Source organism: Alternaria viburni (assembly GCF_023758015.1).
Source record: "Alternaria viburni strain BMP 2772 chromosome Unknown scaffold_8, whole genome shotgun sequence".
NCBI classification, from domain to species: domain Eukaryota; kingdom Fungi; phylum Ascomycota; class Dothideomycetes; order Pleosporales; family Pleosporaceae; genus Alternaria; species Alternaria viburni.
Genome location: NW_026055777.1, coordinates 971648 through 997682, shown reverse-complemented (window position 1 = coordinate 997682; position 26035 = coordinate 971648). Strand labels below are relative to the sequence as shown.

At 52.9% G+C, this 26035-nt stretch overlaps 11 protein-coding genes across 11 annotated transcripts; 7 read left to right on the top strand and 4 right to left on the bottom strand.

The window, feature by feature from the left end:
• Positions 1-399: 399 nt before the first annotated feature.
• CTF1ALPHA (Cutinase transcription factor 1 alpha) lies at positions 400-3531 on the top strand (the record flags this gene model as incomplete). The annotated part of the gene is made up of 7 exons (XM_049353671.1): positions 400-488; positions 538-614; positions 762-778; positions 836-960; positions 1011-2219; positions 2266-3411; positions 3465-3531. The coding sequence occupies 7 exons, from the start codon at positions 400-402 to the stop codon at positions 3529-3531; spliced, it is 2730 nt and encodes a 909-aa protein (XP_049212119.1).
• A 1059-nt stretch (positions 3532-4590) lies between these two features.
• J4E79_004788 (uncharacterized protein) lies at positions 4591-6496 on the top strand (the record flags this gene model as incomplete). Its single annotated transcript, XM_049353670.1, has 7 exons — positions 4591-4663; positions 4719-4860; positions 4985-5499; positions 5546-5592; positions 5640-5953; positions 6002-6359; positions 6425-6496. The coding sequence occupies 7 exons, from the start codon at positions 4591-4593 to the stop codon at positions 6494-6496; spliced, it is 1521 nt and encodes a 506-aa protein (XP_049212118.1).
• Positions 6497-6941: 445 nt separating this feature from the next.
• J4E79_004787 (uncharacterized protein) lies at positions 6942-7568 on the top strand (the record flags this gene model as incomplete). The annotated part of the gene is made up of 2 exons (XM_049353669.1): positions 6942-7476; positions 7528-7568. The coding sequence occupies 2 exons, from the start codon at positions 6942-6944 to the stop codon at positions 7566-7568; spliced, it is 576 nt and encodes a 191-aa protein (XP_049212117.1).
• A 2391-nt stretch (positions 7569-9959) lies between these two features.
• On the top strand, positions 9960-11756 carry J4E79_004786 (uncharacterized protein; the record flags this gene model as incomplete). Its single annotated transcript, XM_049353668.1, has 4 exons — positions 9960-10371; positions 11154-11241; positions 11305-11689; positions 11742-11756. 4 exons carry the CDS (start codon positions 9960-9962, stop codon positions 11754-11756), a joined length of 900 nt encoding a protein of 299 aa, XP_049212116.1.
• Positions 11757-11918: 162 nt separating this feature from the next.
• J4E79_004785 (uncharacterized protein) lies at positions 11919-13141 on the bottom strand (the record flags this gene model as incomplete). The annotated part of the gene is made up of 3 exons (XM_049353667.1): positions 11919-12698; positions 12760-12927; positions 12980-13141. 3 exons carry the CDS (start codon positions 13139-13141, stop codon positions 11919-11921), a joined length of 1110 nt encoding a protein of 369 aa, XP_049212115.1.
• A 2234-nt stretch (positions 13142-15375) lies between these two features.
• On the top strand, positions 15376-16814 carry J4E79_004784 (uncharacterized protein; the record flags this gene model as incomplete). Its single annotated transcript, XM_049353666.1, has 3 exons — positions 15376-15685; positions 15779-16446; positions 16506-16814. 3 exons carry the CDS (start codon positions 15376-15378, stop codon positions 16812-16814), a joined length of 1287 nt encoding a protein of 428 aa, XP_049212114.1.
• A 177-nt stretch (positions 16815-16991) lies between these two features.
• J4E79_004783 (uncharacterized protein) lies at positions 16992-18042 on the bottom strand (the record flags this gene model as incomplete). The annotated part of the gene is made up of 3 exons (XM_049353665.1): positions 16992-17369; positions 17418-17495; positions 17545-18042. 3 exons carry the CDS (start codon positions 18040-18042, stop codon positions 16992-16994), a joined length of 954 nt encoding a protein of 317 aa, XP_049212113.1.
• A 160-nt stretch (positions 18043-18202) lies between these two features.
• Positions 18203-18524, bottom strand: J4E79_004782 (uncharacterized protein; the record flags this gene model as incomplete). Its single annotated transcript, XM_049353664.1, has 2 exons — positions 18203-18418; positions 18468-18524. The coding sequence occupies 2 exons, from the start codon at positions 18522-18524 to the stop codon at positions 18203-18205; spliced, it is 273 nt and encodes a 90-aa protein (XP_049212112.1).
• A 327-nt stretch (positions 18525-18851) lies between these two features.
• On the bottom strand, positions 18852-20481 carry J4E79_004781 (uncharacterized protein; the record flags this gene model as incomplete). Its single annotated transcript, XM_049353663.1, has 3 exons — positions 18852-19311; positions 19365-20178; positions 20229-20481. 3 exons carry the CDS (start codon positions 20479-20481, stop codon positions 18852-18854), a joined length of 1527 nt encoding a protein of 508 aa, XP_049212111.1.
• Positions 20482-21718: 1237 nt separating this feature from the next.
• J4E79_004780 (uncharacterized protein) lies at positions 21719-23308 on the top strand (the record flags this gene model as incomplete). Its single annotated transcript, XM_049353662.1, has 4 exons — positions 21719-22030; positions 22081-22361; positions 22410-22498; positions 22551-23308. The coding sequence occupies 4 exons, from the start codon at positions 21719-21721 to the stop codon at positions 23306-23308; spliced, it is 1440 nt and encodes a 479-aa protein (XP_049212110.1).
• Positions 23309-23754: 446 nt separating this feature from the next.
• RPS17 (40S ribosomal protein S17) lies at positions 23755-24454 on the top strand (the record flags this gene model as incomplete). Its single annotated transcript, XM_049353661.1, has 3 exons — positions 23755-23924; positions 24127-24304; positions 24359-24454. 3 exons carry the CDS (start codon positions 23755-23757, stop codon positions 24452-24454), a joined length of 444 nt encoding a protein of 147 aa, XP_049212109.1.
• Positions 24455-26035: the final 1581 nt, after the last annotated feature.

Genomic DNA, 26035 nt, shown 5'->3' with positions numbered 1-26035 from the left:
CCGGCGATCAGTTGCTTCCCATGCTGTATCGCTGGTCCGCATATGAAACTGGTGATTGTCGCCAATAGGAGGCGAGCCATATGGTCGGAGACGTGATCTGGGGTAAGCTGGCAGCCGTCCAACCGAGCAACAAAGAAGCCAAAGTCGACGCCAACGTGACACGGCCCAGAAGCAGCCTAGGTAGCAGTGCAATTTCTGGCGTCTGAGCGAATATCCTGTTGGACAGGAAAAAGCACGTTTCGTGTCGCAATGGTAATAACTGCCTTGCCGTACCCTCCCGTACCACCCCGGCGCCCGCGCTAGTACACACTGTGCGTGCCCCCAAAGAACACGACCATTTGCGGACGAATCATAACCTCAACCTTCGACGACCGCGTCAAAGAGCACAGCGACAGCAGCATGTCTGGCGAACACTCCTTCATGGCCAGCGCCGTGCCCGCAGCAGCAGCGCCGCCGCCGCTCGCTGCGCAACCCAGCATTGGGACCCCGTAGGTTGCAGTCGCGCGCAGCACTCCAGCACATGCTCATACCAGCCAGGCCGTCGGCGTCGTCGCAGTCAGTTCCCCCTGGACACCCGTCTTTCCGGCGGCAACGCGCCAGCCGGGCGTGCGAAAGTGAGTGCGACCCATGTCTTGCCTGTATCTGCGCCCCTGATGGTACGAGGGAGGAGCCATTGCGGTCGGTGGGATATATGGTTCAGCTCGCGAGCCTCGGCACCTCGGTCGGCCTGGATAACGAATGCTAACCACCACGCATCGCAGCCTGTCACGCGAGGAAAGTGAGTAATCAGCCGCGGAACCGCCGTGCTGCCAGAACGCGACATAACCAGCAATAGGTACGATGCGACGCCGCCTCATTGGGGATCCCATGCACCAACTGCACCGCCTTCGGCATCGAGTGCCGCATCCCCCAGCCCAAGCGCAAGAAGACGCAGACGGCCCGGGCCAAGGATGCAGAGAGGTACGCACGCGACCGACCGCCAGGGTGCTATGGAACTGACGCGACAGCAGTGACCGCGGCGACAGCGACGACCGCTCGCCCGCCAGCACCTCCGCTGAGCCCCGCGAGAAGTCGACCGCATACAACACCCAGGATGGGACCCCCTCCACCACCGTCTCGCCCGAATACGCCGCCCAACAGGCTACCCACAATGGCACCTACGTGCAGTTCATGAAGCCCAAGTTTGCGCGCGCCCCCATCAAAGAAGCCGGCCGCGTCGCCTACCTCGGGGAGTCCTCCAACCTGTCGCTGCTTGTGCACGACCGCTATGGCACCACCGATGTCGTCCACTACCCGCTGCCCGAGAACGTGCGGGGCGCGAAGGCGCGGGTCAACGAGATGGACAACATGGAGATTGAGATACTGCATCAGCGGGGCGCCTTCCTGCTCCCACCACGGGCATTGTGCGACGAGCTTGTCGAAGCCTTCTTTAGATGGGTGGCCCCGGTCGTGCCAGTCATCAATCGCAGCCGCTTCATGCGCCAGTATCGAGACCCCAAGAACCCGCCCTCGCTCCTGCTACTGCAGGCCATACTCCTGGCAGGCTCACGCGTGTGTACCAATGCGCAGTTGATGGACTCCAGTGGCTCAACCACCCCCGCCGCCATGACGTTCTATAAGCGCGCAAAGGCGCTATACGACGCCAACTTCGAAGACGATCGCGTGACCATTGTGCAAGCCCTCATCTTGATGGGCTGGTACTGGGAGGGACCCGAGGACGTGACCAAGAACGTTTTCTACTGGACCCGAGTCGCCATCGTAGTAGCTCAGGGTTCGGGCATGCACCGCAGCGTTGAAGGATCGCAGCTCACACGCTCTGACAAGCGCCTGTGGAAGCGTATCTGGTGGACGCTGTACAGCCGGGACCGTTCAGTGGCAGTCGCACTCGGCCGGCCGGTTGCCATTGACCCTGAAGATTCCGACGTCGAGATGGTGTCTGAAGATGACTTCATCGACGACGAGACAGAGCACGCCGCAGAATACCCACCAGATCCGATCCATGTTCAGTTCTTCATCAACTATGTCAAACTTAGCGAGATCATGGGCTTGGTCCTATCACAACAATACTCGGTAGCGTCGAAACACCGCAGGGCAAATGCCATAGACCTGACACACAGTGACATGGCCCTTGCCGACTGGCTGCAACACTGTCCACCGGAAGTGCAGTGGGAGCGAAATCGCCATCATTTCTGGGCTGCCTTGTTACATTCAAATTACTAGTACGTCTATGCATCTTCTGACTCTGACGTAGACTAACGCTCGCAGCACCACTCTATGTCTTCTGCATCGCGCACACATGCCACCAGCAGGCTCACCAAAAGCCACTCATCTTGACGGTTTTGGTGAAGCCAACGCCTACCCATCACGGAATATCGCGTACCAAGCAGCCGCCATGATCACATCCATTATTGAAAACCTCAGAGCTCATGATGAAATTCGGTATACTCCGGCTTTCATCGTCTACAGCTTGTTCTCCGCTCTCATCATGCACGTGTATCAGATGAAGTCGTCTAACAAGTCTGTCGTCTCAGCGACTGAGCAGCGACTGCAGATCTGCTTGGACGCTCTTAAAGAGGTCTCCAAGGTGTGGCTTGTCGCAAAGATGGTGCATACTCTCTTCGAATCAATTCTTGGAAACAAGCACCTTGAAGAACGTCTGCAGAAAGCTGCCGGCCGCAACCACAAGAAAAACAAGGTCCCTTCGGTCCCACCACCACCGCCACCTAAGCCTGCCCAGGAATCATCGAAACGAAAATTCGATGACATGGATCTAGGCTTCCCTGTTCCAAGTGGGCCGCCATCTGCCCAGGTCTCCTATGAGCGATCCAGACCGCAGACTCCTGCCGTCACACCATCGCGCGAGCTGCAACCCCAACAGCAGATGCCCCAGATGACTACTGGATCTCCGCAGATGAATCGGCAAAATCATGACGCATTCATGGGCCCTTCACGGTCAGGAACGCGTCCTACGACCCCGTTCAATCCTTCATACTCGTATCCAGGAACGCCACCGGATCTTTTCCTGGTGACCCGTGATACCCCTAACATTAGCCAAGAAGTGTGGCAGAACTTCCAGCCCGATCAGCTGTTCCCTGCCGACACACAAGTCAACTTTCCCCAGATGTCACCCATGCAAAACCACAGTCTTGTAGATCCTGCCTTGAGCCAACCTCAAAACATTGCCATGCCCTCTCAACAGACTGCTGGGGGCCAGTCACAGATGCAGAACCCACCGTCAAATCCGGGTATCTCCAGCGGTTACGAACATAATAATACTCAGGCCTGGCAGCAACAGATGGAGATGATGTCGCAGAATCAGCAACAGCATAGCGCACAGGATGATGCTTGGAGTCAAAGTTCCGGAGGTCGGCCCAACCCCATCGTGCCTATGAGCTTGAATGTCGATGACTGGTAAGTCGAAGTTCCGATTCTGTCCGAAAGTAGTCACTAACTCTCTGTCCCAGGTTCAACTTCTTCGGCATCAACGGTGAAGCCGACATGTCACATCTATTCCAGCAAGGCCCTGCTTAGACTCAGAAGCGTTTGCTTCTGTGATTGTTCGATAGCTTTGTTGTTAAAGTTTTACTCCGCGTGTAAGCGTATCAGTAGCGTGGATTCAGTTGTTGCATGAATGCATGTCTCTTCAAAAGGTTCGAGGTAGCAGCGTGTGGGTTCTGTACGTCCCGCGTACAAAGGAAGATGATTTGGCATATTACAGGACAACACTTTTCGGCATACTACTTCTCTGTGTCGTCTTCACTATAAGCTACCATCAATGCATAACACTCGCGTGCTTGGACAAATTTCACGATACAGATTTGTGACTGAAGGCAATTATGGACACATATTGACGACCTTAGGATGTTCACGTCAAGATGTTCCAATCCAATGCCTTGTGAGGCCTTCGCTAGAATTCATCAATGTGCCTACTGTTGGGATACGTTGCTGATTGTTGCCATAGAAGACATCTAATCCGGGTTCATGCTCTCATTCTTTCTTACGTGCTTATCGCATCTGTATCGAAATTACGAGTCTGCGCAGTCTTCAATGCTAAGCAGTCCGAAGCTCTCCATTTCAACGGAAGATCCACCCGTGGGCCGGTTGGCTCCCCGCGTCATAAGCCTGTGCAGGCCCGATTAGGTTAGCACCACTTCGGTTTCGGGAACCTCGCAACTTCACGTACCTAAGTACGCGAGACTGATACAACAACACCGTGAGCTCGACGTACACTAGCCGCCCAAGGCCAGATCACGACTCTATTACCAGGTTCGTAAATGCTCTCTCTCTAAGCCCTCGAAGTGCACCCATTCCTTCTGTTGCCCGCATAAACCCCAAGGTCGAATCGGAATCGCACCACGCCGCACATCGCAACGGAGCCACCCACGACTACGACATCGAACGCGCCCGAATAACAGCCCTACAACGATCACGATCCCTTTACGCAGCCGTATTCACTACGCGCCTTCCTCGACTGCTTCGCCGCAGCCTTGCCATTCGCTCGCCCAAGTACCTACTCCCAAATCAAACAATACTAACTACCCTTCTCGTGTAGGCTAGGGCGCATCATTCCTACAAAACATACGCCCCAAAATGTTTCAAGCGCAACAAAATCCGGGCCGCGGTGCCCCACTCGGTGCGAATAGGTTGCAGAATGGCAAGATGGGTGAGGACAACCCCAGAGCGAGTTTGGGCTATATCGCTGATTGCTGTCTCTGTAGGTGCTGCGTCTCAATGGGGGTTTGGAGCTCCAATGGGTGCGCCAGGCCTATCGAATGCGCAAACACGAACAAACGGCGGGGCCATGTCAAGCTTCGCGCAAGCAATGGGCGGCTCGCAGCCACATACGCCGCTGAATCTTGAGTAAGTCAACACACGAAATGCCTCCGAAACGAAAGAAAGGAGAGTACCGAAAAAAGACTCCACAGCTCGATTCTGGGAATCTGAAGGACGTTGAGAGACACAAGCTAAATGTTGATGACCATAGGGAATTCCCTTCGCTGTCGGGCGCGCCGCAAGCGCAACAGAACACTACCGCGCAGCAGATGTGGTCGAACCCCACCCTACGAACCACCCAGCAAGCCCAGCAAAACACGATCGGACGTCCGCAAGGCCAAGGTCAACAGCAGGGCCAAGGGCAGGCAACACAGGCTACGAATCAACAACAGCAGAACCAGGGACAGGATGATTCATCCCAAAGCCAGTTCTCTGGTGCTGGGGATGATTATCGTTTTGGAGGACAAGGGGGTGTCGGACAGTTGGGGGGTGTTCAGCCGCAGACAGGCAACATCGAGGAGTTCCCTCCATTAGGGGGCGCTGGCGGAGATATTCCACAAGATCGAAGAGCTGGCCTGATACAGAACGCAGCGGCATTCGGTGCGAATGGAAACAGCGCCTTTCCTGGGCTCGGACAAACACGGAACGGCCTCTCAAGCCCGACAGATAGCCAGCAAGACCGGAGCATCAACCCCACTGTGGGTGGCAGGGCACCGCCAGGTACATGTAAGCAAGAGGTCTCAGCCATCATATCAGCCACTGACGATGATAGCATCACGGACACCATTCGAGAACATGCGGACAGGCAACCAAGCAGATGTACGTACCACATGCAACTCTGCTGTACCATAGTTCACACCATGTAGGGAAACCAACGGATAGGGCAGCAAGGGAACATGTTCTCCCTAGGTCCTCAGACAAGCATGCGGGGTGGTGCTGATCTCGCCCCGGGCGGTCAACGGCAGCAGCAGAATCAGTTCGAGCAAACATTTGGGTCTGACGTTCTCGGCTCCCCGAACGCGCAAAATATGCTACACAAGAAGCTCTCGGACATGACGGACTCGGAAAGATACGGTTTACCTGGACTTCTGTCCATGATTCCTATGGACAGCCCCGACTATTCCTCGCTGGCTATGGGCCAAGATCTGACAGTTCTGGGCCTCGATCTGAGCCGGCCAGAGTACGCGTTCCCTTGCCCTCTCAACACATTTGCTAATGGGTTTCTTAGTAATTCTCCATTACATCCTACGTTTGGTTCACCTTTCGTGGAATCCAACGTCAAGCCAGTAATTCCACCAGATTTCACTCTACCGGCGGCGTACACTGTAACAAATGTTCCACCACTGCATTCGAAAATGGCCAGCTTCTCCGCCGAGACACTATTAGCTATCTTCTATCAATTCCCGAGAGATATCTTGCAAGAAATTGCTGCACAAGAGCTATACAACCGCGATTGGCGGTGGCACATGAAGCTCCAGCAGTGGATGATGAAGGATCCAGATCTCGCGGCGCCTATCAGGATTTCGCCAAAAGAGGAACACGGATGGTATCTATTCTTCGATGTTAAGAACTGGAGGAGAGAAAGGGTATGTGTTCCGCTCTGTCAATGCACGTCCTATGAACGACGTACTAGACACTAACGCGAGTATAGAAAGAGTTCGACCTCAACTACGATCACCTTGATCAACGCCACGGTAGCCCTGCTATGGCGGGACAGATGTAGTAGGCTTCCTCTTCACACTGAGTGAATCGTCTTATCGCACATGCACCGCTTGGTGGTGACCTCGGCTGGTATTATACCAATAAAGTACCCTGAGGGTCTTACGCCTGGGGTTTGAGCAACTGTTCTATTCTACGCTTCATGCACATGCTCATGAGGCGACATGATTCACTATGGTCTCTTGATCCGTGAGAAAACAATCTGCAGGTGTGTGACTGCTGCCTTGGCCGGCACGTGCCTTCTCTCACTGTTAGCGGTGAGATCGTGACTACCCCAGTGTCTTGCATCGAACCTTCTTCGTCCACCGTCTACTCATACAACCGCACTTTTCCCCCTCTATCACCGGCCTCAACTTCAGCGATCCTCGCAAGCACTGACCTGCAGATTACTCTTACAAGATTTTCCTGTCTCCAAACAACGCAACACTAACACACAGCACCCAATCACTATGTCATCTCCAACGTCGAATGATGCCGACTATGTTCGCGAAACGCTCACGAAGCTCTCAGTAGCCGTTCGCGAGCTGACTCCAGCCGGCACAAAGCAAGTTCCACAAAACCCCGACCGCTTCAATCTATTGGCGCGTCCTACATACGGTGGCTGTCGTGTCTGTGGTCTTCCCGGCCACCAGTCCATCGATGTCCACCATTCGGCAGCGTGTCGCGTTGCGCTTCTCTCGCTCATCGGCTTCTGGGAGGATATCGCGGATCACGTGGCCTTCCTCTACCAGCACTCCGAGCGATTTCAAAAGGCCATCCAAGAGAACGAGCCAACGTATGTAATGCGTCTTGACAACCGACCGCTGAAGGGTGGTGACATGGAGGTTGTCCTTGTAGACCGCCTAACAGGGAACTTCCTCAAGTTCATGGCGCATGTTCGGGGTATCAGAGCCAAGGTCAATGTGATTCTTAATGAAGATGACTTGGCTAGATATGAGCGAGTGGCGAAGAATCTGGAGGGGTTCTTCTTGGACGGACAGACTCGTAAGTTCTTTCCGAAACCGCGTGGAATGGCATGAACTAATCTGCTGGTAGTGTCTGATCTCTACGAGCGCAGTATTGCGATGGAGCAGTAAGGCTATGGCTGCATCTGTGTGTGCTTTCTTCCTTGATGGCGGGAATCTTCATGAGCGTATTCTCAGACATTCCCAAATTCTGTTTCTGCATTGAAGGTCACACGTGACGAGCACGTGTTGGCTAGCGCAATACCTAGCTAGGTACTAATATTCCTCCCTCTGCACTTTTGAACGTTGAAGCTTGACTTTCGTAACCACACTTCAGTAACACGGACAGATCGCGATGATTGCCCCGCACTCATAGCTGTACAAGAACTCAGTCGTTGCCCCGCATTCTCCGTTATCGCCCATGCGTAAAGTAGATAGTGTTGGTACAGAATGGTGGGTGCCACGGTACGCTCTTTTCCACACCCCCAATCCGACACGATGTCTATCCATAACCCCGCTGCACCTTCCACATCTGCGTTCACTTTTGATCATCCCATATTTCATGACTTCCACTAGCACTCCGATAGGCACAACCGAGCTCATATGGGGGTTTCCTTCTCATCTTTGATTGCTTACCAACACATCTTGAACTGCACCACAGCAACAAGATTGCACCGATTGATTGTATCTCTGTAGACGAAGGTTTACACACAAAAGATCAATGGTGCAGAGTTTATCACAGTGCGGAATCCGAGGACGGCAGCGCAAAAGGCGACGAGGCGATGCAGGGTCTTCCGCAATCAGTACCAGACTCGCATCGCAGTCGAACCCCGCTCCGCGGTAACCATGGGATATTCGATCCGAAAACGACTGTCATAGACCCTGATCGCTTCCCCTCAAGCCCATAAGCGATCTGAGTTTGCACATCAGCTACGAGTAATTGACCGACGATACCGCGGGCACGGGTGGATCCGGTTGTCGCCAATCGTGGGACTGCCAGTACACGATGCTCATTGACGTACGAGCTTTTCCTGGGGTCCGTTGCGAGAATGTAAATCTTGCTCTCCTCCAACAAACAACCATCATCATGGAGGCCGGCGATGCCGCGAACATTGCACATGCCTCGGACCATGACAACGGCGCGGGTGTCTTGCTGAAAGCCGTGCAAATGTCGAGACAGGCCAAGTCTGAGTGCGCAACCCAAGATGCAACGTCGAGCCCCACTAACATATGTACAGGCAAAGGAACGGTACACGTACTGCCACGACAGAAGCGAGAGACTTACCATCTCCAGAAGATACGCAAATCATCGAGGACAGATACATCTCTAGAGATTCGAAACGTTCCAAAACGCCGTCTGATCAGCTTCCCGCGTGCGCCGAAAGTTCATACAACACGACTGATTCTTCCTCGACGCCGTCTGTGGCAAACCAGCAAAAAGTTATACGAATGCACGACGACTCAACTACCTCAGGAGTGCCCACATACCCGGCTGTTCCGAAACTTCAATTCTTGAATGTGACAGATGCCGTACACCAGAGCCATGCCCTCACCATGCCTCGCCGCAAGCCTCTGCCGAAGTCGTCACAGAACGAGCTGACTCCGATTATCGAACCTAAACCACCGTTTTATCGCCCAGTATCTGCACCTCCTCTGAGAACCACCACGTTGATCAACGACACCGAGGAGGATACTATTCATCCATGCTCGCCTCTAAGTAGGCCTTCCTCGCGCGCATCGACAATGAATTCCCTAGTCTCTGCGAAGTCACACACAGAGCCTGGACCTATACACATTCATCCATCCTCCCAGCTCCAAAGCATGCAGTCTATCGGCGAGCTAGATGCAAGACTCCATGAAGTCGCCAGTCTGCGTAACTCATTGAGAATGACGTGGCCCAGCCGTACAAGTAGTGACGCAACTCCGACCGGTACTCCAGAGTCTATATCCAATGTGCCATTGAGCGGTGGAGTTTATGAAGCTCATTCAAGGTTGAACAGTAACATCCGTTCGAAGTCCACCGAAAGAGTGTATTTACATGACTGGGCGAGATCGAGCGAATGGGTTCAGCCTTCTGCCACCGATGAAAGCTCAAAAGAGTGGATCGAGGACTTCCTTGCTCGCCAGGAACAAGCAACTCGCGACGTGCATGGTGAAGGACGACGTCTAGGAAAGCAAGACAGCAAGTATGGCAGTATCCGCAGCCGAGTGGGTAGTATCGACAAGTTCAGGCGCAAGCTAAGCATGAGGCGTGTTACAGATGAACGGGGAAGCTTCGAGGCAAGGCAAGAGAGGAGGCAAGGACGGGTCTTTGACTTGGACATTGAATCGTCTCCTTACGGAAGGGCAATCGTGCCAATACCTGGAGAAGATTTGGAGAGACCGGCGATATCAAGAGCGTTCTCACGCAATTCCATCACGAATCAGCACCTCAGGCCTGAAACCGCTATGTCGAACCGATCGTCCTGGGCCCCTACATCTTCTTCGGCTCTGCATCCAACGCATGCGCCGGAACCGCACCACATGTCACTACCATCGCGATGGCCATCTTCATATCCTACCTGCAGCACCTTCACACCAAACCCCTATCATTCGACGCCCAAGCAACGACCTAAAGTCAAAAAGCATCGATATCAAACGCATGGTTACGGCTACCAAGCGCGTGGCCATCAATCGCATGGCAGAACCGGCAGCTGGGAGAAGTTGAAGGTCAAAGCGGTGACTTCTATAGGCTCGGATCTCAAGAGAAGTATTTCTACTGGTGTCGCGCCCGTCATCACGGAGGGAAAGGACAGTGTGAAGAATCTGGTGGGTAAGGTGGAGAGAGCCGGTGGGAGTATGACTAGGAAATTCAGCGCGAGCTTGAAGGACAAGTTGAAAGCTTTCGGCAAGAAAAAGGAGGGCATGAGTGTTGAAGGGACTTATGCAGTTCAAGGTGAGCGTTGAATCCAATCGCGAGTTAGTTCCAATGTCTTTGGACGCATGTTGCACGATACTACATTGATATTCGCTTAGCGGTTTGAAAGCGCAGTTTTTTTTGGAATCACAATGACCTCCTACAACGCTCGCTATTCCTTTCTCAAGAAATTTCGTTCGATACAGCAAACAGAGTCAACCCGGTATCTAGCGATATCGCATGACGACCAGAGGTGATGATTGAGTCTAGCCTTCCGCGGAGTTGCTCTCCAAATCGTCACCACCGCCCCTGAACCACAAAACTCTTATCCATCAACCGATGTTTTGACGAATGTCAACATCATGCAAGGACCTGTGTCAGAGTCCGACGCACTGGATCACGGCACATAGAACGGTACCCCTCGGGACCAGCACACTGGTCCCACTCAATGGAAATGCTGTCTCTTTACCGCACGATCAACCAAACAACTCGTCAAGCCTGGAGTTTACACAGCTCATAGGCCGCTTTCTGAGACGACACGGTCATTACGAGCCGAAGTTGACGCCAGAATATTCTCCTCCGATTTGTTCGCAACACTCGGCATCTCTCAAACATGTCATGATCATGCCCGAAGCTACCGTTCGACTTCATACCCATCTTTTCAGTGCCTTTGTACTGACGATTCTTCCCAAGCGCATATCAAGATCCCCACTGTCGAGCCGTCAAAATGCCACGCTACTTCCCCACAATACCTCTCCAACCCTCACAACCACTGCCTCTCCACCGAGGCTGCAAAGCATACTTTCTGAACAATCACCCAGCACTATACACCAAGCTGCGCACCTTCAGCACGCACCATGTGCATCCTTCACTCTCTTCCCATCCCGTTTCAGCGATATACCCTTGGCCGTATGTAGCACCCAGATCCTCACCTCACCCATACAGCTGCAACACAAACTAACAAGTATTCAGCCTCGACGCCATCCTCCTCCCCAAGCGCAAGCCCAACGAAACCCCCTTAGACAAAATATACGTAATGTACCACTACCTAATCCGCGGCGACTACGAAGTCCTCCGCAACGAAGTGCAAGACTTCTTCGACCACACAAACTGGCACGTCCACTCCATCCCCGATCCGCGCGACCACGATCCAGAGCGCTACGCCATACTCGCGGCTATAACGCAATACCTTGCGCATGGCATCAATCGTCGTATTAAGATCAGCCATGGGTGTCGGAAGGAGCCCTTGGGGCCATGGAAGACAGCGGCGTACGACGCCTGCTACAATGGCAGGGGCGGCCTACCAATTTTTGAAAAGCTGGAGAGGGAGCCGAAATGGGCGGGGAGGGTTAAGAGGGTAAATAATGGGTTAGAGATTTGTCAAAGTTGGAACAGTGCGGTGTGGGGAGAGAGAACGAGTATGAGGTTTGCGGCCAAGGGAATTGTGAGTATGGAGATTGTGGAGTGCTTCATTTGACGGGGTCAGAGCAAAGACGTGGTGTGTTTAGCTGGAGTTTGATATACTCTAGTTTCTTCGACGTTCATCGCGCGAGTGTTTTTAGGGAGAGAATTATTCTCTCGCGACGCTATGCCGCCTCGTCTTCGATTTCCAAGTTTCCCACTTTGAACTTCTTGCCTTTCTTGTCCGCATAGTCCCCATGGTCATGATAATCCTTCACTCTTTCCCTAACATACTCCAGACCCCTCACTGGCTCCCTTTCTTCGGCATCTTCGCCGACAAGCCCCAACCTTCTCAACAAAGGTGATGCCACAGGCTTGATATCGACCTCATTTCCCGGTCTGACAAAGTAGAACAGCCCCAGCCGATGAATATGCGCTTGATCCTCTGGTGGTCTGATTACTCTGTGGATAGTCGACTTGAAGTAGCCTGCAGACCAGAAGGACAAAGTATCACCAACATTACATATGATGCCGTTGGGAACAGGTGGAACGTACTTCCACTCTCCAGCCGGAGTTTTGAGTTGGAGACCTGCAACATCTTGACTCCAGAGTAGTGTCAAGCTTCCAAAATCAGTGTGCGCGCGAGACCAAGTATTCTGAACTTTGGCATCGTCGGCAGCGGGGCGTGGGTGGTACATCATGTAGCGTAGATGGTCTTCTGATGCGTCGTCATAGCGATGTTGATCTGAGAAGTAGGTCTCGGGTAGTTCCAGGATCAAAGAGAAGAGCGTGAAGATCTTGGATGCTATGTCCAGAGAGCGGCGCGAGAAGGACTCGATCTCTGGGCGAAAGGGGTGGAGGAAGTGTGGAAATGGCTCGTGGGAGTTTGAAGGGATGAATTTGGGTATGTTGAGGGATTCAACGTTATCGAGGACCGCGGTGCCCATGATTTTCTTCTCGTTGGCCTTGGCTTTGCGTTAGACAAGCGTAATTTGCTTTCTAATGGCATGGATATGAGGGGCGTACAGCGCGGTATCCAAAGTAGTTGCCCTTTGCGAAATCACATCGGTACTTTGGGTCGCCCTTCTCTTCTAACGGCAAGTCGAAATAAGCTTGACCGATATCATATTGACGCTCGACCTCTTCCCGCGTTAGACCAGTGCCAGTAACGCTGAAGAAGCCCGTGTGGTGCACCTTCGGCGTTGTCAGAAGGGACGTTTGTCGCACAGTTTAGCTGCCAACTCACTGCGTCTCTCAGCTCTTCAGCCAGTTTTTGTTTTCCATTAGGCTCGTCATACGTAGATAGATCAATGACCTTGATCTCTGCCCAGTCTAGCTTCTTCGTTGTTTGCTTGGGCCGTCCCCACTTTGGAATGGAAGGTGGCTGTTGCAGCGTCGCTGATGGCATGTTGCTGGCAGTAGTTTCAACTTACGAGACTTGGGCGACTTGGAGTCCTGTTTGACTTTTATACATTCTGCGACGTTGTTCCCGGTTACTTCTAGTCCATCGCAACGGGTTGTGTCTCGCTGCATAGATGCGGAGGTGGCGAGCACGCAATACCCCGCTTGATGATGTGCTCGCATGACAGCATCGCATAACCCATGCTCTTCTTGCAATTACCACATCGGTTTGTTCTTCTCCAAACAAATGGGTGGTAAAGCATCGTTGCCAAGCCGTGCCGGCCCTGTCATCCGTTCTTGAACTGGCTATGGTCGGGCAATTTGACCGCCCCTTTTGCCGTCTTCTCCAACAATTTCGACAAAGTCTTGCCCATCCATCATCGCACCGCGCAGCCCATCCAAATCGGAATCTGGGATTTCAGCGTAGCTGTCCCAGATGATCTTTCCAAACTCATCGAACCACCATATTTTCACCCTGCTCTTCTCGATAGCTTCTTCGTCTGCCACATACACATAGTTCTGAACTCGGTTAGCCACTTCTCTGATATCGAACAGCTCTTGATCTGTGATGTTGCGATCTACATGACTCCCGTCCTCTTCCCTCTCGATTTGGTAGATGGCACTTCCATAAACAAGTTCACTACCATCTCCATACTCGTCCATTATACCCAAACCATCGGTCAGTCCGGGAATGCGAAGAAGAAGCTGATCCAGGACTTCCTGATCCAGTCCATGGAAGTCATAAAGCGCACAATCATCTAAAACATGGTTCAAACTTTCAACGCAGCCGTCCTCGATGTTAGCCCCAGAAAGTCGTGCGAGCTCAGCGTAGCTTTGGGCCATTGAGGGCTTGTAACATGTCCTTAACCAGACTGTGTTCCACCCTGAGTACCATCTGCTGATATTGTGTTCTTGGATGGTTTGATGCGGCGCAAATATCTCGTCGATTTGTTTTGTGGTGGGCGAAGGAAGAGATACTGCACCAGGAATTTCGTTCAGTGCGTCCTGGACCTGCTTGTACAGAGGCTGGGTAGCGTCAATTTTAAGGCCAATGCAACCACGCTGTGGCATCGGATAAGGCGTGCCGCACCCATCTCTGCAGGAGGCTTGTACTACGGTACCTCCTGGCTAGTTCATTCCATCGCTGATGATGGTCGGCTGGCAGCGCAGGGCTGGTGCTTTCCCAATGTTCCTCAAGGCATGTTAATCACTTGTATCCCCATTCTGTTGTATCGAGTCGGCTTACTAGAGCGAACAGATCGAAAGGGGAGCGAACATGTCGTGTTTCGGCTCCCGCCGACGCCATTATCTCTCAACCTAGGTAGAGGACACCGAGTCAAGCGAATCAGTCGCGCTTTTCGCGAGAGTCCATCAACAGCTTGCCCATAGGAAACATCAGTGTGACCAAGGCAGGTTGCATTGATCTGACACGCTTCAAGCATACCCAACGCGTAAACACCGCGTGTATTAGTCAGCAAGCTAGCGTACCATCCTGACAGCGCTGACACTGTCACCCAACTCTGAGAGCTCGTAAGGCGAGTACATCTCCACCAGCGGTATGAACAATGATCGATCGTAGGGTAAAATGTCAGATGCACGGTGCTTTTCATAAGAAGGCTTCCTGCCATGATTGTGTGGAGGCCTTATCGCCAAGATACCATCGGCACTTTCGCAACCTCCGATTCTGCGTTGAGTAAGAAGTACGAGACGTTGCGCATTCCTTACGGCGCCGGAAGGCACCTGACAGCCGATGACTTTCCAAGCTTTCCATCATGCACAACTGCACGCCTCGAACGCAAACAACTACAAACTCAGCTCCATCCAATTGTCGAACGACCGAGAGATGGTACTAGCGGCGCCAAAGCCACCGATTGTCTTGGGGATCTGGTGATGTCATTAGTCGCGGCAGAATTTCGCCGTAGCGCGCAGGAACCCGATCTGCAAGTAGTAAGGACGGAGTTCCGACTCATGATTGTGTCTGTGTTCTAGTAGGCTGCACCCTGGGTGAATGCAGTGTTGAAGAGTCGGAATGCATGCAAAGGACCGAAAGAGAAAAGGAATGTGAGGTATATAGAGTAGTTGGACGGACGTCCGTTGCGCATATAATCAGATTGCACCTCTCCCCGTCTTGTATACATTTACCCGCAGCACCTTCCACACCTTCGTCTAGGCAGAATCTCAGTACCTCAGTTCATGCACCCGAAACCCACGCCTTCGTCGAACGCTGAGACTGCCTTCAAAATGCCGTCCGCGACGCAACCTCTCAATATCCTGATATCAGGCTCCGGCATCGCCGGTCCTGTAACAGCGTACTGGTTGCACCGCTTCATGCCTACCTGCCAGATCACCATCGTAGAGAGATCACCCGAACCAAGATTAGGTGGACAAGCCGTCGATCTTCGCTCCTCAGCTCTGCCTATCGTGAAGAAGATGGGAATCCTGGAAAAGGTGAAAGAGAAGACTACTACAGAAGTTGGTATGCAGTTCGTATACCGAGATGGGGAAAGGCGCGCAACGTTTGAGGCTACTGGAGAGGAGGAGAGACAAAGTGGTAAGACACCTAGCTTCCATGCACAGTAATCGATGAGAGGAAAAAGACGGCATTGTCAAAGCAACACAAGCACCTAAACTGACCTGATCACAGCAACAAGCGAGTACGAAATCCTAAGAGGAGATATGGCACGCATTGTCTACGAGCTCACACTATCCAACCCAAACATCAAATACGTCTTCGGCGAAATGGCCACAGAGGTCCAACAAGACGGATCCAAAGGCAGCAAAGCACTTGTCACTTTCGCAAACGGCAAGCTCCCACCTACTGAATTTGACGTCGTCATCGGCGCCGATGGCCAAATGTCGCGAACCCGGCGCATCGTGTTCGGCCACGGACCCAAGAACGACGACTATTTGCACCGTCTCGGCCAGTACTCTGCTCTCTTCACCATGCCACGCGAATCCGTCGACACACAGTACGCACAGTGGTACAACGCTTCGCGCGGCAGACTGTTCCTTCTACGACCTGACCAATACGGCACCACGCGAGCGTACCTCGCCATCACCGATGGTGATCTTAGCCGCTTCGAAGAGATTGACAAGCTGTTGAAGAAAGGCACTAGGGAGGAACAGCAAGCGTGGTTCGAGAAGGAGTTCGAGGGTGCCGGATGGCAGACTGAGCGTTGTATACGCGAGATGAAGAGGGCAGATGACTTCTATATGCAGCAGATTGCACAGGTCAGGATGGATACTTGGCACAAAGGGTGTGTGGCCCTGGTGGGTGATGCGGCGTACTGCCCCAGTCCGATTTCTGGTGTCGTAAGTTCTCCTCAACCTTCGTTCTCATCATCGAACCTTCAGACTGATGTCAATACTAGGGTACTGGTGCAGCAATCGTAGGCGCATACGTTCTCGCAGGCGAGATCTCGCGCTCTCAAGATGACATCCCCACCGCGCTCACCAACTATGAACGCATTACACGCGAATATGTCGACAAGGCGCAGAAACTCATCCCCGGAGCCCCGCAAATCGCAAACCCACAGACGGAATGGGGAATCAAGGTCTTCAACACCGTGACCGGGACTTTGTCACATCCGTTCATCCAGAAGTTCAGTGGTGTGATTGGAAAGATCATCCCAGCATTTGGGTCATCAAAGATTTGGAGCCCGCCGGAGTATGGGTTGTGAGGAGTGTGGACGGATGATGTGTTGGAATTTCAGGATGGATTGATCTCGCGCGATATAATTCTGTGAAGAGCTTTTAATGCATTCATCAACTGTTAGCCTGGCGAACGTCCATCAAGCGAATATTCATGGCAGAATGAGTTATTTAGATCGAGGCCAGCACTGACGTTCTCGACTCGTCTACTCGGCAAGCAGGTCTACACCAACGCTTTTCAGCGCGTCGACCGCCCATACAGGATACTTATCCTTTTCCCTGTTGTACAGATCACCAAAGAAGTCCTTGACAAATTGTGGGTAGCGATCCTGCACGATGGCCTCCCTCGCTTGCCTCATCAAATTTAATTGGTAGTAGACGTTGTGCATGGTGAGAAGGTGGGCACCAGCAGTCTCTTTCGCGGTGACGTGGTATATGTAGGCTCGAGTGATACCCAGTCCGCCATCGGATGTCGGACGGCAGCAGGTGCATCGGCAACCTTCTTCGATTGCGCTAAAGTCTTCGGAGTACATGGCATTGCGTAGGTTGAGGGAGCCGCGGGATGTGATGGCGTTGCCGAATCGCTAAATATTGTTAGCATGGGTCTGTGATGAATAGGGAGAAGACCTTACGGCGGTTCGTGTTGGCCAGACACAGTCGAACATGTCGGCGCCGAGTGCGACGGAGACGACCAGATCTTCCGGATATCCCTAAGTTGGTTAGTAAGCTGTAATAATGCTGAGGGCATCCAAAACTTACGACGCCCATGACATATCGCGGCTTCTTCTCAGGAAGCAGGTCGGTACATGTCTTCACGACTTCGCAATAGGCTGCCTTCTCCTCACCGCCAGAGAGACCTCCTATCGCGATGCCTGGTGTATCTCGCGCAACCATCTCGGCGGTACATTCTTTCCGCATGTCCAGGTCCAGGCCACCTTGTATGATACAGAAAAGGTTCTGTCGGTCTGGGTACTTATGCGCTTGCATGCAGCGGTCAAGCCAGCGTACCGAGCGTTCCATGGCTTCCTTCATACGCGCGTGGTCGGGCGAGGTGGTTGCGATAACGTCGTCGAGTTGCATGATTATGTCGGAGCCGATTGAGTTCTGGAGGGAGATGGAGTGCTCGGGTGTGAGCAGCATGGGCGACCCATCGTGGGGGCTGAGGAAACGGACACCTTCTTCGGTGACTTTGGCGAGTTTGAGGAGCGATACCATCTGGAAACTGGTGTTGGCGTCAGTTATGGTGCGTTCGTTCATCACGTTGGAGGCATGACCCACCCACCACTATCTGCAGGAGTCAGCACTTCCGTCTTTCCATCCCTATACGCTGTGGCATGGTGCACCTGTGAGGATATTGTGTGGCCAGGACTGGAGCTTATGCGCGCCGCCTATGGCATCGAGTGTCGCTTGTCCTGGCTTAAGGCCTCTCCCACATGTCAGCAGTGGCTGGCATGGAGGCAGAACGTCGGCCGTACAGGTGATATGTGTTGTTTAGACATAGTCGGCAGCCCTGGTCTTCGAGTTGGTCGGGCGTGAGGCCTTTGAGCGAGGCCTGCGTCGCAACGGGCATGAAGATGGGGAGGGGTACAGGGCCATGAGGCAGATGCAGCGTTGCCGCGCGTGCTTTGGTGACCTGGGCTTGTCAGGGGATGACCAAGACACGAAACTGACACGATACATACCGAGCACTTTCCCAGCAGCTCAAAGGTGAGGGCCGAAGGCATTGAGACGGGCGCCATGATGCAATTGGAGACGCGACCTGCAGCCGATGAGTCGCTTCAGCTGCAGCCCGTAGTGTTGCGGCCCGTTCGCTTAGCGCGACTTCCCCGTGTTAATCGTCATGCAATCCCAGATCCAGTCTCGGGACCAGCCGAGCGCACCGGAACATAGTGAAGCAGTTGGTAGTGTTCAATCGGCGAGAAATCACGCTTGGACTTTTTCAGAGAACTCACGCGGTTGACATCAGCAGTGACTGTACGTTCATTCCTCCATAAATCTGTTAAGGCAGGCTAGACTACCCAGCTTTACATTGGAACAAGGGAAGGCCAGACTACAAATAACCAACTCTAGATGAACAACTTCGAGCCTTGATACTTCGTCTTCTCCCTGTACACAGTAGACTTGAGCGAAGCCTCAAGCTCTCGCTTCGGGAAACCTTTGAGAGATCGTGCGTACGTTGCGACAGAGTGCGAGATGAGCTTGGTGTTGACAACCCACGCAGTAACGTTGAGGTTTGAAATATCGTCGCAAAGCTGATGGTAGCAAGGATCATACCAGTCCCCAGCCTTGCCCCCAAACATCTCTACTTCCTTCTCCGTCTTGATACCCTCGGCTCCTGTAGCAATGCCACCACCGGGGATTCCGTTGCGAATGAAGCCGTCGTAATCGCTGCGGCCATCAAAGGGAATGAAAGTGTAGTTCAGACCTTGATCCTCGTACCACTTGATGTACAGATCCCGCAACTCTTCGGAGCCGTTCGGGTTCACCGCGTTTGTAGCATTGTAGATTTGGTAGGCGAAGTTGGGGCTGGTACAAGTTAGTCACATTACATGCGCCACGCGTACGGTGATTTCGCTTACCTAGCCATCATATCGTAATCCATGAAGAGGCGGATCTTCTGGTTCTCCTTCTCGGGCAGAGAGGCGACATAGTAGTTGGATCCGAGTAGGCCTTCCTCCTCACCCGCCCACCATGCAAACCTCACACAGTTGGTAACGTTGAACTTGGTAAGTTGAGTAGCAATTTCGAGCAGCGACATTGTGCCTGTTCCATCATCGTTGATACCAGGCCCTTCGGTGACACTGTCGGAATGGCCGCCGAGCATGACGCAGTTGTCCGGATCGCCAGCCGTTGTCTGCGCAATGATGTTGACCGTCAGAATGGTGTTCACTTCAGCGTCAATGTAGGCGATCGCATCCACGCGCTTTCCCTTTTCGAGCTTCTTCAAAATTGGTTCAGCTTCTTCACCGGACAACCCGAATGTAGCTACATGATCGGGAGACGGCGTTCCGAGGGTGCCCGAAACGCTGTCTTTCTCATAGTTGTAGACAATGGCAGCAGAAGCGCCTTTGCGACCTGCATGCTCGGATTTAGTACCAAAGGGGCAGACTCCACGTTTGATGAATGCGATGTTTCCGGCTACTGAGTCTGGGTAATCCGACGCCTGACAACCGTCATTCCCAACAAAAACGAGGTCGCCGTGTACAGGCTCTTTGTCCTTTGTGGGAGGCGTTAAGCCCATGGGATGGGCAGACTTCGGCACGACATCGCCAATGACAAGACGCGACTCAAAGACATTGCCGGACACAGCTGGGAAGGTTTGATTGGTGATTGTGTAGTAGTCGCCAAGTTGAAGGATAGTTTCATAGATGTAAGACAGCGTTCCGAGGTGGCCTGCGACTTCATCAGCATCAGCGTACAACAAATCACGTGCGCAAACGTACCAGCACTCCCGATGACTCTGGTGGGATGGTTGTATTCCTCTTCACCGAGCTTCGCAATCTCGTACATCTTCTTGGCGCGTGCCATCAATCTGTCCCCACTGATGAGGTCTTGGAGCTCGGTCGAGTTGACCAACGGTTTGGTCCCATGTGGATGTCCGAGTGGCGCTTGATTGCCGGACGACATAAGCGGGATCTGGAGCGCCGTCGCGCTTGTGATGGCTGCGCACAGCGCAAAACCAGAGGAGAAGACCATGTTGTGAGTTACGGAGATGGATGGGTTTGGAGACGAGATGGGATGGAAGAGGGTTGTTTGTGTGTTTATGGATGAGTCGCTGTTGCCATGCCGCTAACACGCGCCTCGCGATAAGGCCTGTCCCGTGCACAGTACCAGGTGACTGCTTTTGCTTGAGCATATGTCAAATACATGATGGCTTTTTGTATGTATTGAAGCCTTGTCAAGCTTTGCGATGTGCAGAGGGAAGATCAAGTCGTGAGGGCATAGTTGCGCATCCAGCCGGCGTTACCATGCTGTTGCTAGTCTCTCATCATATGCAAGGTACAATAGATGCGGACCGCCAGGAACCAATCAAGTCTAGATGAACAACAACTCCCCCATCGCATCATGGAATGTCTGCAGACTGATGTGTGTAAGTACATAGTTTCAACAGCAGTAGACGTTCGGTCCTCTCTAAATCGTCATCAGCAACTTGTCGGCCCTTCTCAACATTGCGATCGATGACGGTTCATGCGGTTGTCAGTAGCCAACGCGTTGGAACCAGCGCTTGTATTCCATGTAGCGCCATCGATGCGAATGACCTCTGGTAGCTCGAAGTGTGTCGGTGGCCATCAAATAGCTCGCATGTGCATTGCGGAGATCGAGACCCTTCCCCTTATTGCTGCTAAACCTGAGATGTGGAGTCTCGGCCCACGTCAATGTGCATGGAGCTGAAACCTTGTTCTGGACTCCGCATCGTAGTGCAGCCAAGGCGTGTCAAGCATTGCCAGGGACGTTGCGCGGTGCTTGGTGACGTGTTCTACTGAAGATAAGCTTAGCTAGACACTGAATTACCATGAATCGGTGCCAAAAAGAACCAATGAAGACCAATTGCCTGCGAACGGCGCGCGCTGCTGCAGAGTTACGGTGTAAACGCGCTGCGACATTTTCGTTGTTTGGCGATCATAGCGTCGAGGCTGTGTGTTGTGGACGCGCCCGCCCCGTTGCGAACTGCACCTCGTAAACAAGGAAGCAGGTAGTATACTACTCGTCCCGAAATGACGCCCGGCCCTTTTACAATGTCTAGTCCCACCGGCCCTCTTGTCTTTCTTTTTCACTTACTCTCTATCAACTCCTCTCCAATTACGGCATTACAAACTGCAACCGCTGCAGGGCAACTCGTTCGCCCGCCCTGAAACCCAAGCCAGTGCATTCAACTCTTGCACTTGGCGCACCCTAAAAACCACCCCTTGGGCAATCTTCGTATACCAAAGCCATGGCGCACCGCTCGAGAAGCTCGCGAGACTACCCCGACGGCTCAAGGCACCGCTCGTCGCGCGACCGAGGATATACCAGCGAGAAGCCACGCTCCGTCCCTCCCTCCGATCGCCGTGACAGGCGCGGCTCGTCTCTGCCACAGTACAACCACAATGGACACAAGGTGACCCCCGGCCTTCACCCCGAGGGCGAGAGTGGCCGCAGGGGTTTCAACCCGATCAAGTTCCTTGTCATCAGCGGCAGGAGTAGCAGCACGATGTCTATGCTAGTGAACTGCCTATGGCCCATTGTACCTGTAGCAATTGCACTGGTAAGCGGCACACAAGAGGATATGTTTCTTGTACTAACCGACTATAACAGCACTTTGCGAGGCCCGAATGGCATCTAGCGATCTTCATTACCAACTACATTGCCATGCTTCCTGCAGCCAACTTACTCGGTTTCGCTGGCCAGGAGTTCTCGCGCAAGATGCCAAACAAGGCCTTTGCTGTCGTTCTCGAGACAACATTCGGTTCCGTTGTCGAAGTTATTCTGTTCATGGTCTTGCTCAAAACCTCCAACGGCGACTCAAACGTGCAGGTTATCAAGGCTGCTATATTGGGGTCTATCTTGGCCAACCTGCTCCTCTGCCTTGGTACCTGGTAAGTGTCTGTTCGATGCTCGATCAAGCACTCACTAATTTGCTCCAGTTTCATTGCCGGTGGTGTCAAGCATGACGTCCAAGAGTTCCATAGTGCTGTCTCTGAGAACGGTAGTGGCTTGATGCTCGTAGCTGCCAGTATGTCGATCCTCCTCTTGGCTCGTCAAAGTACCAATGCTAATCTTTATAGCCGCGCTCGTACTTCCCGCTGTCTTCTACGCATACCTCTTCCAAAACCCCGATTACGAACAGACTGTTGATATCGCCTATAACACTCGACTGATATCCCGCGGTGTCGCCATCATCTCCATCGTTGGCTACCTAGTCTACTTGTATTACCAGACCGTATCCCACGATGGGTTGCTCCATGAGATCTACGAGGCAGACGATCACAAGGACAAGGACCGCCACGAGGAATTGGCTAAGCCCAAGCTTACCCTGACCGAAGTCATCGTTGCTCTTCTCGTCTCACTGGCCTGCGTTGCACTCGTCGCTATCTTCCTCGTCCTCGAAATCCCGCATATAGTAGAGCGAGGAGTTAGTGACTCCTTCGTCGGACTTATCCTTATCCCGCTGGTTGAGAAGATCGCCGAGCACCTCCTCGCCATTGACGAAGCCTATGACAATCAGATCAACATGGCCCTTGCCCATGTTCTCGGTGCCTCTATCCAGACCGCCCTGTTCAACGCACCCCTTGTGGTACTGGTTGGCTGGGGTATTGGTGTCGGCATGGACTACAACTTCGCCATCTTCGACGCTGTTGCCCTGGTTCTGGCGGTCCTGGCGGTTGGCTCGTTCCTCCGCGACAGAAGCTCGAACTACCTGGAGGGTGTGCTCTGCGTGATGACGTACGTCATCATCGCAGTATGTGCGTTCTACTTCCCCAACCCTGCACATCACGGTGCTTCCGGAGGCAGCGCTGAGGGTGGCGCTGAGGGTGGCCACTGAAAGAACCGCTCAGATGGCTGTATCTGTAAAGCCACAGGGCTTACTTAAATTGATATTCACACAGCGGTGGTGTTGTGGAGTTTCGTTGCAAATGGGCTGCGAGGAGGATGGTCGGGTTTTCCTATATGTAGCAAGCATCTGTGATGCATTTCTTTGAACAGTCTTTTTTCCAACAGTTTTAAATAGCGAGCGAGAGATACCAATATGATACACGAGATTGACACTGTTTATCTGCTGAGCAATGTTGGTGATGGCTCCCATGTGCTGCGTTGGCGCCAAACCCTTTGTGACTAGAGTCCTGTGCACGGGCCTCCACACAGATTAGGCGAATAATCGCGCCTGCCCTCCCGACATTTCTACTCTCCAGCGACAATCCAACTAACCCGACAGCCACCGCCCCTTCCCACGACAACCTCTTCTCCCAGCTCACACAACAAGTCGCCAAAATGGGTCGCGTCCGAACTAAGACCGTCAAGAAGTCCGCCAAGGTCATCATTGAGCGTTACTACCCCAAGTTGTCGCTCGACTTCGAGACCAACAAGAGGATCTGTGATGAGATTGCCATCATTGCCTCCAAGAGGCTCCGAAACAAGATTGCCGGATACACCACTCACTTGTACGTGCCGACACTGGGGCTGCGACAATGGCAATGAGGGGCTGGTTCTGGAAGCTTGAGTGGCCTGCGCAGAGCAGCGTTGTGCAATGCCTATGCGCAGGCTCTTGGGCACTTCAGAAGATAGCTCTTCATCCGCCCGCACCGCAGCCACGCTATGAGCAGCGTGCTCTCTCGCACCAAACATCAAGCTAACAACTCGCAGGATGAAGCGTATCCAGCGTGGTCCCGTCCGTGGTATTTCCTTCAAGCTCCAAGAAGAGGAGCGTGAGCGAAAGGACCAGTACGTCCCCGAGATCTCCGCTCTCGACTTCACCCAGAACAGCGAGTCTGGCTCGCTCGACGTCGACCAGGAGACCAAGGACCTGCTCAAGAGCATGGGCGTACGTTACTCTATAACCATACCACCCCAAGCATCTCACTAACACTTCCGATAGTTCGACAGCATCCCCACCAACGTCATCGCCGTCTCCCAACAACAGATTGTCGAGCGCGGTCCCCGCCGCTTCAACGACCGCCCCGCCCGCTCGTAAATACGAATGCGCACGCGCGACACGATGGTCTCCCTTCTTCCTCCTTTCTCGGCTTACTGAAAATATGGTGTCTGGGAAAGGGTCTCTTCTGCCACGACTATGGCATGGTTTTACGGCTATATACGGCGGCATGATGATCAGGAGTCAATGAAACAAAAGGTTCTCCCCCACTAGGTGTCGCTGAGTCCGAGTGTTGCAAGACACGAGGATGATGCTTGATTGCCATTTCCCCTGCCCATGCGCCCTGTGTGATGCGATGGTGTTGTGATGACCAACGAAGAATATATAGTTCAGGTTCAGGTAAGTGAATTTCATTACCGGTCTAAACAGCATTACCAAAAGGGAACGGTCCTTCATACGTCTCGTGATGTCAATAGCTTCCCGCTCAGATGAAACAAATCCACGCACTATCTCAACCCATCGCTCAATGCACGTCCTCATGTGTAGTATGTTGTGTTTATCAAGGCTCGATGAATCTAGTCTATACCATGTGGAGCCCAATTTGCTCGATGAAACCATCATTGAACACATCCCTAGAACGTTGCCGACATCACCACACCGTTCAAGGCCAAGCTCCAGTGTACGTTTTCTGTCTGCCAATGCTACTGCCAGCAACGTGGTCGTCATCCAAATCCTTTGCTCTAGCAGTCTCCACGGCTTCCTTTGTGGCATCACTGTTGTTCTTCCGACCGCGACTTGTACCCGCACCCAAGACCGCCTGGTGCAGACTACTCCGCTTGTCCGACTCCGAAGTAACAGGACGCATGGCACTCGCGGAGGACGTCTTTGGCGTAGCTGGTACTGCTCTAATCGTGTTGAAACGATACGTTTCGGGCTCGGGTGTCGCGACCCAAGTTGGACCGGGTCCGTACTCTAGGCTTGGACGTGAATGCTCTTGCTGAGGATGTGAATATTGATTGGAGGTGCGCCTCTGATTGTCCATAAGATGTTGTGGAGGAGGTATCGGGGAACCAGAGCCAGTAGGAGATGACGGCGTTGTTGCTTTGGCTGTGCCATTTTGCTTGCGAAGACGATCAATCGAGTAATAAAGGGCGAACATGATGAGGGATAGTGCGAAGAAGACCCCTATAGCGATGCCAGCTATCTGTGTACTGAAGAGAGTCATGGTAGTCTTCGGTCTGCTGGTTTGTAGAGATAGTTGGGTGGTCTTGGAGAGTCGGAGGTAGGGGTGTGGTAAGTCTTCTGTATGTTGGGGACTATGAACGGGGTTTTATCAGCGGAATGAGGAACAATCTGGGAGTGGGTCACACAAACGCATGTTCATTCTGTTTGTGGATGCTCAATGTGGTAGCCGTCGGGTAGGTGCATGTTACACGTAGACCTTTCGAATGCATCTGGTGAGAGCTGTGGTTTTGGCATGACGCGCACTGTAACATCAAGACTCCTAAGTCCATGGCATTTATGCATTCATGTCATGATCATGATGATATTGGAGCTACCTGCAAGACTTAGCACTTGCGAACCTGGAGAGTACGTACATAGCCCCGCCTTCAACTAGGTCTGCCTGAACAAGCTTTTCACAGCCCTCTTCAACCGGCTCTCTCGCTTCTCTTTCAACTT